The 12,855-nt window shown below is 44.5% G+C and overlaps 1 protein-coding gene across 2 annotated transcripts in view; it reads right to left on the reverse strand.

The window, feature by feature from the left end:
* LOC129853067 (glutamate receptor ionotropic, delta-2) overlaps positions 1 to 12,855 on the reverse strand; it is a 691,695-nt gene that overhangs the window by 186,020 nt on the left and 492,820 nt on the right. For both annotated transcript variants that reach the window (XR_008759076.1, XM_055918729.1), the window contains exon 9: positions 5,935 to 6,036. Coding sequence is in view for 1 of the 2 variants with exons in the window: in XM_055918729.1 (XP_055774704.1) it covers positions 5,935 to 6,036 (102 nt within the window). In the remaining variant the exon portion in view is untranslated. The remainder of the gene's footprint in view (positions 1 to 5,934; positions 6,037 to 12,855) is intronic.

The raw sequence follows: 12,855 nt of genomic DNA on the forward strand, positions 1-12,855 counted from the left end.
CCCCCAACCACAATCTTACCTGACACATAAGTGTATATTTACACACACAAACATGCTACTCTGACACACTACCCCTCCCCCCCGCTGCTGTTACCTAAATTGTAGAATGGCAGAAGAGCAGGTTTTTCCTCCTTGAAGTGGCTCATGTTGCATTGATTACCTCCTCAGTATACGGCTATCACTTCCACACAACTACACATTGATTACCTCCTCAGTATATGGCTATCACTTCCACACAACTACACATTGATTACCTCCTCAGTATATGGCTATCACTTCCGCACAACTACACATTGATTACCTCCTCAGTATACGGCTATCACTTCCACACAACTACACATTGATTACCTCCTCAGTATATGGCTATCACTTCCGCACAACTACACATTGATTACCTCCTCAGTATACGGCTATCACTTCCGCACTACACATTGATTACCTCCTCAGTATACGGCTATCACTTCCGCACAACTACACATTGATTACCTCCTCAGTATATGGCTATCACTTCCGCACAACTACACATTGATTACCTCCTCAGTATATGGCTATCACTTCCGCACAACTACACATTGATTACCTCCTCAGTATACGGCTATCACTTCCGCACAACTACACATTGATTACCTCCTCAGTATATGGCTATCACTTCCGCACAACTACACATTGATTACCTCCTCAGTATATGGCTATCACTTCCGCACAACTACACATTGATTACCTCCTCAGTATATGGCTATCACTTCCACACAACTACACATTGATTACCTCCTCAGTATATGGCTATCACTTCCGCACTACACATTGATTACCTCCTCAGTATACGGCTATCACTTCCGCACAACTACACATTGATTACCTCCTCAGTATACGGCTATCACTTCCGCACAACTACACATTGATTACCTCCTCAGTATATGGCTATCACTTCCGCACAACTACACATTGATTCAAATGCACCCCAGATCTCGCAGACCATCTCAGCAGCGAGGAAATCAATACTGAGCGTGAAACGGTACACGTGTACATCTGTGAGAGCATGTTTCCTAGTTTATCACAGTGGGAGGTGCACTACATGACTGTGAGAATGTGTAGCCGTGTGTATGTGTCTCAGCAGGAAGCAGTGTCTGTGTGTGGGAGCTTTAATGTGTGTTTGTGTCGGTTTCAATGTGTTTACGCTGTGCACTATGTAATCAAATCCATTCCAGTGTGTGTGTGTGTGTGTGTGTGTGTGTGTGTGTGTGTGTGTGTGTGTGTGTGTGTGTGTGTGTGTGTGTGTGTGTGTGTGTGTGTGTGTGTGTGTGTGTGTGCGCGTGTGTGTGTCTACAGTACATATACACTTGTTTGGACATTATATTTGTGTGGGTACATGCATGTTCACAGTCCAAGTGCATGATGTGTGTTCCTCTAGATGGGAGGAAAAGTCTTTATACAGACAATTCTAGACTGGAGGGAAGGTCTTTATACAGACAATTCTAGACTGGAGGGAAGGTCTTTATACAGACTCAGTTCTAGACTGGAGGGAAGGTCTTTATACAGACAATTCTAGACTGGAGGGAAGGTCTTTATACAGACTCAGTTCTAGACTGGAGGGAAGGTCTTTATACAGACAGCTCTAGACTGGAGGGAAGGTCTTTATACAGACTCAGTTCTAGACTGGAGGGAAGGTCTTTATACAGACAGTTCTAGACTGGAGGGAAGGTCTTTATACAGACTCCATTCTAGACTGGTGTGTTATCTGTCAGTCTATAGCAGGAGGGCTTTGCCACCATATTACACATCATGTAAGGGTTATTCACTCCCACCTGGCTGTCCAGCTTGGGGCCTATCAGCTCTTCCTACAGCCACAGCAGCAGCCCCACTGCCATCAGCCTGCCATCCGCCTGCCATCAGACTGCCATCAGACTACCATCAGCCTTCCATCAGACTGCCATCAGCCTGCCATCAGACTGCCACCATGCAGACCATAGGGGCTCACAAGAGTCGTTCAGCCAGCCCACGTACCCTGACTCTGGCCTATACTCACTGAACTGGGGCTCTGCTCTGCATGAGAGGGTCATTGGGGCGTGGACGAAGAACACTCTCTCTATCTCTCTGCACTTCAGCTCCCGAGAAAGACTGGGCACTCTATTACCCATCAGCCACCTGGAGGGAAGGATGCATTGACTGTACAAAGCCTCTAGATCCCACTGCTCCTCGACTCCCCTAACATACACATCATGCGTAACCAAGCCCCCGCCAAGATCCCACTGGCACCCCTCATCCCCCTTAGACATACACACACATATTTCTTCCGATTTTTAAGTGTTTTCTAAATTAACATTTAAGCTGGAAATGGCAATTTTCCACCCAAATAGATCACCGCTAAAAAGGCCTCCATGGGAAAGCATTAAATCAATGGATGACTGGTGCTACTGCTGTTATTATAAAACCGTCTCTGAGCAGAGTGAGCAGAGTTGGAGATGATGCCTGGCCAGGGAGGGATGCAGCCTGCCTGGGTTGATGCGTCCTGCTAATCGCTGTGGTTTTCGACCATGGCACCCAGTTATTATCCACAGAGTAGGGACGCTGGGAAGAACTCAGGGCATCTTGGAGTAGTGGATACTCCCTTTCAGGTTACACCTTTCCTGCAGTCAAATGACCAAATCACCCTCTAGTGGTCTCATGGGTGGAATGTTTTTCATAATTTCATAATTAATTAACATTAACATATTTTAACACACCAAAAATCCAGTGTTTCTATCTCAAATGGTTTTGTTATATTTCAGTCTTCTGTGATGTACATAAAGTGTTATATTGGGATGTAAACTCAAACTCAAGGAAAACATTCAACTCTATATCTGACATGGTACATGGTTCCTTTTTTTCTTTTTTTAAGCCCTTAACCATGTGTGTGAGGTGTATACTTTTGTTACAAAGTAGATTTGTTTAAGACTACCAAGAAACACTGCAGTAAAATAATAGTAATTAACCACTGAGTAGATCAATTGAACATGATGATTGGTTGAAATAAAAAATTATATTTACAGATAGATAGTGAGTATACAACATACTCTATCTATCTGTAAATATAATTTTTTGGTTGGTTGGGAGTCATTGAATATTGTTCCACTGGGCAAATGTTAGTTGAACCAACACTCCATTAACATAATTTTTCAACATACTGACATTGAACATCAATGGAATTTCCAAAAATAAATGTCAACATACTCATGTTAACCAGATTTCAACCACAAATCAATGACAGGATTTCAAGAGTCAGCTTTTTTATTTCAATAAAATATCATGCAAATAAGGACATTGATTTTGTTACATCAGGGTTTTGCCAGGAGGGATCTTCTGAACTGGGTCTAAAGATCAGAAAGCCCTAACATACTGTACTGTTAGCTACACACCCTCCAAATGCTAGCCTAGCTATCACGCACAACATCTCATACATAGTCCATCCACAGTACTCTAGACATTTGACACTAATTCTTACTGACGGCACTTCATAAAGGATGTCAATCACAGAGGTCGAGCAAATGAGAGAGAGAAATGCATCAACAGCAACCTTGGTAAAATTCTCAGCAGACTCGTACATTTCCTCAGTAGAAACAATGTACTGAGCAAACGTCAAATTGGCTTTTTACCAAATTACCGTACTACAGACCACGTATTCACCCTGCACACCCTAATTGACAAACAAACAAACCAAAACAAAGGCAAAGTCTTCTTATGCTTTGTTGATTTCAAAAAAGCTTTTTGATTCAATTTGGCATGAGGGTCTGCTATACAAATTGATGGAAAGTGGTGTTGGGGGAAGAACATTATAAAATCCATGTACACAAACAAACTAGTTTCTTTCCACAGGGCCGTTGGGTGAGAAAGGGATGCAGCTTAAGCCCTATCCTCTTAAACATATATATCAACAAAATGGCAAGGGCACTAGAACAGTCTTTAGCACTCTACTAGAATCTGAAGTCAGATGTCTACTGTTTGCTGATGATCTGGTGCTTTTAGCACCTAAATCTTCTGCACAGATTCTGTAGGACCTGGGCCCTGACAGTAAATCTCAGTAAGACAAAAATAACAGTGTTCCAAAAAATGTCCAGGCTCCAGGACCACAAATACAAATTCCATCTACACACAGTTGCCCTAGAGCACACAAAAAACGATACATACATTGGCCTAAACATCAGTGCCACAGGTAACTTCCACAAAGCTGTGAATGATCTGAGAGACAAGGCAAGAAGAGCATTCTATGCCATCAAAAGGAACATAAAATTCGACATACCAATTAGGATCTGGCTAAAAATACTTGAATCAGTTATAGAACCCATTGCCCTTTATGGTTGTGAGGTCTGCGGTCCGCTCACCAACCAAGAATTCACAAAATGGGACAAACACAAATTGAAACTATGGCTGCAGAATTCTGCAAAATATCCTCCATGTACAACGTGAAACACCAAATAATGCACGTAGAGCAGATACCCACAAATGATCAAAATCCTGAAAAGAGACGTTAAATTCTACAACCACCTAAAAGGAATAGATCCCAAACCGTCAAAAAAAAACATCACCTACAGAGAGATGAACCTGAAGCAAGCTGGTCCTGGGACTCTGTTCACAAACACACCCAACAGAGTCCCAGGAAAGCAATATAACTAGACCCAACCAAATCATGAGAAAACAAAAAAGATATTTCCTTGACACATTGTAAAGAATTAACAAAAAAAAATTGCAAACTAGAATGCTATTTGACCCTAAACAGAGTGTACACAGTGGTAGAATACCTGACCACTGTGACTGACCCAAACGTAAGGAAATCTTTGACTAAGTACAGACTCAGTGAGCATAGACTCGCTATTGAGAAAGGAAAACAAACCCAATTTTGATAAACTCCCATATCTACCGGGTGAAATGCCACAGTGTGTCATCACAGCAGCAGTATGTGTGACCTGTTGCCACAAGAAAAGGGCAACCAGTGAAGAACAAACACCATTGTAAATACAACCCATATTGATGTTAGTTTTCCCTTTCGTACTTTAACTATTTGCACATAATATGACATTTTAAATATCTTTATTATTTTGGAACTTTTGGAAGTGTAATGTTTACTGTTCATTATCTACTTCACTTGCTTTGGCAAATTTAACATATGCTTCCCATGTCAATAAAGCCCTGAAATTGAAAATAGAGAGAGAGAGAGAGAGAAAGAGAGAGAGAGAGAGAGAGAGAGAGAGAAAGAGAGAAAGAGAGAAAGAGAGAAAGAGAGAAAGAGAGAAAGAGAGAGAGAGAGAGAAAGAGAGAAAGAGAGAGAAAGAGAGAGAGAGAGAGAGAGAGAGAAAGAGAGAAAGAGAGAGAAAGATTGAGACAAAGGGATGTCAGTGAATACTGCAGTCTTTTCCCTTGTGCCTCTAGGAAAACACACACACATGCATGCACAAACTCGCACGCACACACCACCCAACCCTTTTCCTGCACACCATTTCTGAGAAAACAGACTCTAGACTCCATGTGCTTTTTGACAGGGATGAAAATCAAAAAAAGAGAGTGGTAGAATCATCTCTTTCCCCCCCAGACTTCAAAGCTGCGATATGAAGAACTTAATGCTCTGAATCTTTAAGCACTCTGGGGACTCGGCGCTGGAGGCGAGATAGAAAAACTTGAACCTCAATATAATGGAGCTCAATTCAACTTCTGAAATTGCTTTTAATGAAGCGCCCGTTGTCCACTTGCTGTCCGTGAACAGACACGCCGACTTATATCTGGGAGTGTTGAACATCGTCGACGCACCAGGACTAATTACAAGTGATATCTTTATGATGCCAAGTCTATTAAACAGCAGTGTACATACAGGCTCATGTCGGATACAGACAGCTCTGGGCTGAAGTCAGCATCTAGGGGCAACTTCACCCTACTCCGATACAGGGTGAACAGTACAGTACTCACCAGGACAGTGACCACTCGCAGAACAACGCCCCTCATGTTGTTCTCCAGCTTCCTGTCTGTTAGCGTTCCGTTGAGGCCGTGCACTGGGTCCCAGGTGGCCAGCTGGAAGACAAGCAGGAAGTACAGTTTATTAGTGACATGGTAACATGTTAACACAACGGTCCTCTGTAGAGCATGGTGTATCAGGTGGCCAGCTGGAAGACAAGCAGGAAGTACAGATTATTAGTGACATGGTAACATGTTAACACAACGGTCCTCTGTGGATCAGGTGGCCAGCTGGAAGACAAGCAGGAAGTACAGTTTATTAGTGACATGGTAACATGTTAACACAATGGTCCTCTGTGGATCAGGTGGCCAGCTGGAAGACAAGCAGGAAGTACAGATTATTAGTGACATGGTAACATGTTAACACAACGGTCCTCTGTGGATCAGGTGGCCAGCTTGAAGACATAAGCATGGTGTATGTACTGTAGCATGGTGTATGTACTGTAGAGCATGGTGTATGTACTGTAGCATGGTGTATGTACTGTAGCATGGTGTATGTACTGTAGAGCATGGTGTATGTACTGTAGCATGGTGTATGTACTGTAGCATGGTGTATGTACTGTTGCATGGTGTATGTACTGTAGCATGGTGTATGTACTGTTGCATGGTGTATGTACTGTAGCATGGTGTATGTACTGTAGCATGGTGTATGTACTGTAGCATGGTGTATGTACCCTAACATGGTGTATGTACCCTAACATGGTGTATGTACTGTAGCATGGTGTATGTACTGTAGCATGGTGTATGTACTGTAGCATGGTGTATGTACTGTAGCATGGTGTATGTACTGTAGCATGGTGTATGTACTGTAGCATGGTGTATGGTGCAGGGCTGGGGCTTCGAATCCTCCTGGGGCCAACTATATAAAAATGTATGAGTCGCATAATGGTAAGTCGCATTGGAATAAAAAGTGAATATTATTATATTATGGCTTAGAATGATGACACCAAACAAACACACCAAACAAGCATCATTCCAGCAGCTTGATGACACAGTCAATCATGACGATCAACTGTTTCCCACTATCTCAAAATGTGCAGTTATCACAATTGACATACTGTTACTGTCTGTGAAGAGAAACAAGTGCAGGACAGTCAATGATCTACCCTTACTATTCATAATGGTGCTCTGAATAGCCATTGGACTATTTTTGTGCCTTGGTCAAAAGTAGTGCACTACGTAGGGAACAGGGTTCAATTTGTGCCATTTTCTTCATTCAGTAAGGTTGTCAGGGTCGTCAGGGTTTTGTCAACAGAAACTGCTTGGGGAGCAGAAGGAGCTGAAGGAAAAGTAGAAGTGCTGATCTAGGATCAGGTAATCTTATTCATATTGTGTTCTAAAAGGCAACACTGATCTTAGATCAGCACTCCTACACTGAGACACTTAACTGACCCAGAACTCAACATTTTATTTCACTCTTTTCGTTCACATTTTCGCTTTTTATTGGGATCACTCATTTACCCCAGATCCTGTTTCTCGCATGTTTTTGTTGTTGTTGTTGCAATAAAACATTCCTGCGACTCAGATCAAACCGTACTAGCCTCCCTATAGACAAGCACATGGCAAAGAGGAGAAAGATTTACCTCTTCAAAGACAACAGAGGAGAGCGAGAAGAGCGAGGAGACATAGGAGAGAGAGGAGAGAGAGGAGAGAGGAGCCAGAGTAGAGAGAGGAGAAAGAGTAGAGAGACGAGACAGGAGACAAAAGAGCGAGGAGACAGAGGAGCCAGAGGAGACAGAAGAGACAGAGGAGAGAGGAGACAGAAGAGACAGAAGAGAGAGGAGACAGAAGAGACAGAAGAGACAGAGGAGACAGAAGAGACAGAAGAGACAGAGGAGACAGAAGAGACAGAAGAGACAGAAGAGACAGAAGAGACAGAGGAGACAGAAGAGACAGAAGAGACAGAAGAGAGAGGAGACAGAAGAGACAGAGGAGACAGAAGAGACAGAAGAGACAGAAGAGAGAGGAGACAGAAGAGACAGAGGAGACAGAAGAGACAGAGGAGACAGAAGAGACAAGACAGAGGAGACAGAGGAGACAGAAGAGACAGAGAGAGAGGAGACAGAAGAGACAGAAGAGACAGAAGACAGAGGAGACAGAAGAGACAGAGAGAGAGAGAGAGGAGACAGAAGAGACAGAAGAGAGATATATTGTATTCTTTATTCTGCTGCTTTTCCTTTTCACTAGAGTGGTGCATGTAGCTTGTTGTTAGCCAATCATAAGTCATCAAAGCGGCAATAGACTACAGTCATAGAACCTCCATGTGTGGCAAAAACTAGGGGATATCTAATCAATGGAAGTTAAAGGAAGAAAGATAGGCTACAACAACCAAGAGCCAACAGGTAGCCTGCTACATCATCTTCTGAAAATAGTTATTGTTGTTGTTTGGAACTGTGTAGGGTAAGAACGCTCATGCCTCGATTAGCTTAACTAGCTTCTCCCGGTTTGATGCAGTCAAGACAGGTACTATGTAATCATATTGGATGATAAATAACCTAGCTAGGGAAGCTATTAGTCTACTGTAGCACGAGTCAGCTTGGTTGCGGTCTCTCCCTCCCTCCTCATAGTGTCACTTGCTTACAGTAGCCTACACACACAGTACGGCCCTGCTAGAGCGACACCTCTCTCTACCTCCTCTCACAGTAGCCTACACACACAGTACGGCCCTGCTAGAGCATCACCTCTCTCTACCTCCTCTCACAGTAGCCTACAAACACAGTACGGCCCTGCTAGAGCGTCACCTCTCTCTACCTCCTCTCACAGTAGCCTACACACACAGTACGGCCCTGCTAGAGCATCACCTCTCTCTACCTCCTCTCACAGTAGCCTACAAACACAGTACGGCCCTGCTAGAGCATCACCTCTCTCTACCTCCTCTCACAGTAGCCTACAAACACAGTACGGCCCTGCTAGAGCGTCACCTCTCTCTACCTCCTCTCACAGTAGCCTACACACACAGCACGGCCCCTGATAGAGCGTCAATTCGCACTTTGTCAACTCCGGTTAATAAAGTAGCTTGAAAATGGACTTTTCTGCTGCTTCCCTCACTCAAATCGGACCGGGTCTGGATCCGACCAGGTTGATACGGGGCGGCAGGTAGCCTAGGGGTTAGAGTGTTGGGCCAGTAACCGAAAGGTTGCTAGATCGAATACCCGAGCTGACAAGGTAAAAATCTGTCGTTCTGCCCATGAACAAGACAGTTAACACACTGTTCCTAGGCCGTCATTGTAAATAAAAATGTGTTCTTAACTGATTTGCCTAGTTACAACTTTTTTTATATAAATATACGGAACGGGTGTAGTTGTATTCGGGTCTATTCGGAGCGGGTCTCTATATTTAAAAAAAATATTTATGTATATCAGGTCTAGGTGGGAAAGCCCCAGGTCCATTTCAGAAGGGGTCCAACTTTTAGGACGCGTGAAGGACTATAGAGCAGAGGCCACTTTCAATCTATTTTATGTACCACATTGCCTCAAAATAAGCAAGTGTAACCTATGCATCATACATTATTTCCAAAATACTTGTTAAACCTCTCTCTTGCTCTGTCTCACAAGCACCGAATAATCCCACCATTGTTGGGTTTACAGTAATAATCTACCAAGAAGCTGGATATTTTAGTTGGAAAAGGTATCATATGTTATGAGGCTTTAAGTCCCCTCTCAAACCCACCATATTTCACTGACGTTCTTTCTGCCAGTTTATTACATCAGGCTGCAAGTGCATTCCCCTTGTTCCTGTCATGTGTAAATTAGTTTTCTCCACCACAACATAATATTCCTATGAGATGAAAAACAAACACTGAAAGGGAATGTGTGTGAATTTAACATCGCTCCTTTATGTAACTTTGGTTTGAACCTTTTCATGAGTCTTCTGCCTGCAGGTAGCGCTATAGTGCCTTGTTCATAAATTTAGAAAAACAACTCTTTCAATAAACTAGAACAGGTAGTTCTTCTTCCCCTCAGATGAAAAGCACTTACTACAAGAAATCACTGGTAACTATTTGTTTTTTTTAGCATGTCTAATCGGTAAAACATTATCGGTCCAGTGATCAGTGAGGCAGGTAGCGAGGCAGCCAATAACGCCAGGGCCAACTGCATCAACACATGTCTCACCCTGTGACCCTCGCTGTCCTTTACCTCCCCCTCCTCCCATACACCAGTAGGGATGAGTGTCCACTGAGCGTGCTGGGGAAAACAAACAGCCCCCCACCATACGAGAACCTTTAAACTGTGCATAATATGAGGAAGAGCTCAATAAAAGTAAGTGTTGGGCGGACATGTCAATCAGGAGAACATGTTGCCTTCTCCCTGCCTTCCCTCAGTCTGTAGAAGACCGGCTTTTCACCACCTGAGTAGGAGTTGTCTGCTCTGTAACCGGTAGAACAACACTGTGTGTCTGTACGTGACACAGAACAAGACCTAGTAGTGTAGGGTGTGGAGGAAAATCACGACATGCAGTTATGCAAGCTGACTTTCAAAATGCACATTGTTGCTCTCCCCCAAACAGGTGAACTTGGTCCTGCTGAGGTAGAGGGAGAATGAAAGAGAGAGGGAGAGGGAGAGGGAGAGGGAGAGGGAGAGGGAGAGGGAGAGGGAGAGGGAGAGGGAGAGGGAGAGGGAGAGGGAGAGAGAGAGAGAGAGAGAGCGCATCCCCTTATCTTCAGAGGGACAGATAAGGGCTCAATTCTTCTGGCAATAAATGTGCGACTGTGTCTGACTTCTCCTGCGCTGCATTCAGAGGCTAAAGAAGGGCACTATTAGCATCCCATAATGCCTCGCTCTCTTCACTGAAACACTCCCTTTTGGTCCCCACGTATCGTCGTCTCCTCTTGACATTTCTACGTCGGGAAAAAGTCTCGCCACATCTCATCTCCTTTATCAGATCAAGTTGAACACTTCCTAGTACAACCAGACAGACTTGTTGTGTCCAGATTAACTAGGTCTCCCTGTGTTGCTAGTGGTGTACAGGGCTGGGCAGACTGGGAAAGGTGTACAGGGGAAGGGTAGAGTAGTACTAGGATAAGCATGGAGCTGGGGGTGCTGACATTATGGTGCTGGGCCAGGTTGTGAGACCAGTGAGTTGACGTGGTTCTGCTGTAGGATGAGTGAGACCAGTGAGTTGACGTGGTTCTGCTGTAGGATGAGTGAGACCAGTGAGTTGACGTGGTCCTGCTGTAGGATGAGTGAGACCAGTGAGTTGACGTGGTTCTGCTGTAGGATGAGTGAGACCAGTGAGTTGACGTGGTCCTGCTGTAGGATGAGTGAGACCAGTGAGTTGACGTGGTCCTGCTGTAGGATGAGTGAGACCAGTGAGTTGACGTGGTCCTGCTGTAGGATGAGTGAGACCAGTGAGTTGACGTGGTCCTGCTGTAGGATGAGTGAGACCAGTGAGTTGACATGGTCCTTGCTGTAGGATGAGTGAGACCAGTGAGACCTGCTTCCCCCACTGCTATATCGATTAGCTGGGAGTCACACCTCACGATTAGCTGGGAGTCACACCACACGCAAGCACTGCGGCCGTTTCAGCAAGGAAAACATCGATGCGCAGAGTATACTCTGCTTCCGATGACACACCTTCCGCTTTGTGGGGGACTGTCAACCCTTACAATGACACTAATGGTGTCAGTCCAGCAACTGACCCGATGACTCCCACTGGTGAAACACTTTGCGATATCACAGACCGATATCCTTGTCTCAGTTCGCAGGTACTGAAGAGGTTGCCACACGCGGACGCGGTGGTGACTGACAGCCCTTCGACAGCCACTGAGCGTTTTGAAGCACAAACACCAGGAGATTTGGTTGAAAGGTTACAGCCATTCTCATAACAACGCGGCCGCTGACAACTCCTACATCGGGTCCGATCTTTTCATTTGCGCCTCGGACACCAACACCACCCGCTGGTGGGGGGGTCCCGAGACACAAAGGGGGGGAATAGTAGCCCAGTCCCATAATGAGCCTCATCGAGGCCGGTGGGGGGGTCAAGACTACGGACAACACCGTACGAGGCCGCCAGAGCATAAATCAAATCTAGTTGTAAACTCCCCTATGAGAACATTGAGGAGCAGACAGGCCCCTAGGCGGGGATTGTCTTAGAGCACATCTAAAATAGTACTGAGGTGTACCACACTGGTCGTAAAGGAAGTCCAGTGGACTTGTCCACCTCCAAAACAAATGGCAACAATAATCATTCCTTGCCATGTGTAGGTTCAACTACAATACAACTAGTAAAATGCTCCAATCATGTGTTCCGGTAGTATAATATTTCAAAATAAATCGGTAGGATAACTGGTCCCTTTGAGCACCAGTACCAATACCAGCAACAGTCAGTCTAGCTACAATCAGTAAGGAGGTTAGAGACCTAACCAATCAAATTACCCTTGACAATAGCGACATAGGAGTCACTCAGAGTGCAACACAGGGAAGGGAATCTCCAGTGCACTCTTCCAATGGTTAACACACATGCCACTAATAAATAGAATCCTTCATTCAGGAGGAAAATTATTAGAATCATTAATTAACCATGATCACACCACGTACGACTGGTCCAATACTTATAGTACTTCCGTCGTGAGGTTAGCTCCTCCGTGGACAACATAGCTATGACGTAGACTTCATACCTATCACCACTACAATAGTGGAAGACACAGTGACTTAGTAAAAACTACTACAGACTCCCTCGACACCAATTCTGACTGACCCTCAGGCATTGACCTGAAAACTACCTGACTACGTCAGACTCATTCTGAACAAGTTGTAATCTGCCAGGATACTTGGTTTTCTTCCCTTGACATGCACGCTTGTTTAAGCATAAACGCACATGCAAACGGAACATCCAATTAGGATTTATGCTAGGATCACTTAAGGGTCCAAGCAAAAT

Source organism: Salvelinus fontinalis, chromosome 4 (assembly GCF_029448725.1).
Source record: "Salvelinus fontinalis isolate EN_2023a chromosome 4, ASM2944872v1, whole genome shotgun sequence".
NCBI classification, from domain to species: Eukaryota; Metazoa; Chordata; class Actinopteri; order Salmoniformes; family Salmonidae; genus Salvelinus; species Salvelinus fontinalis.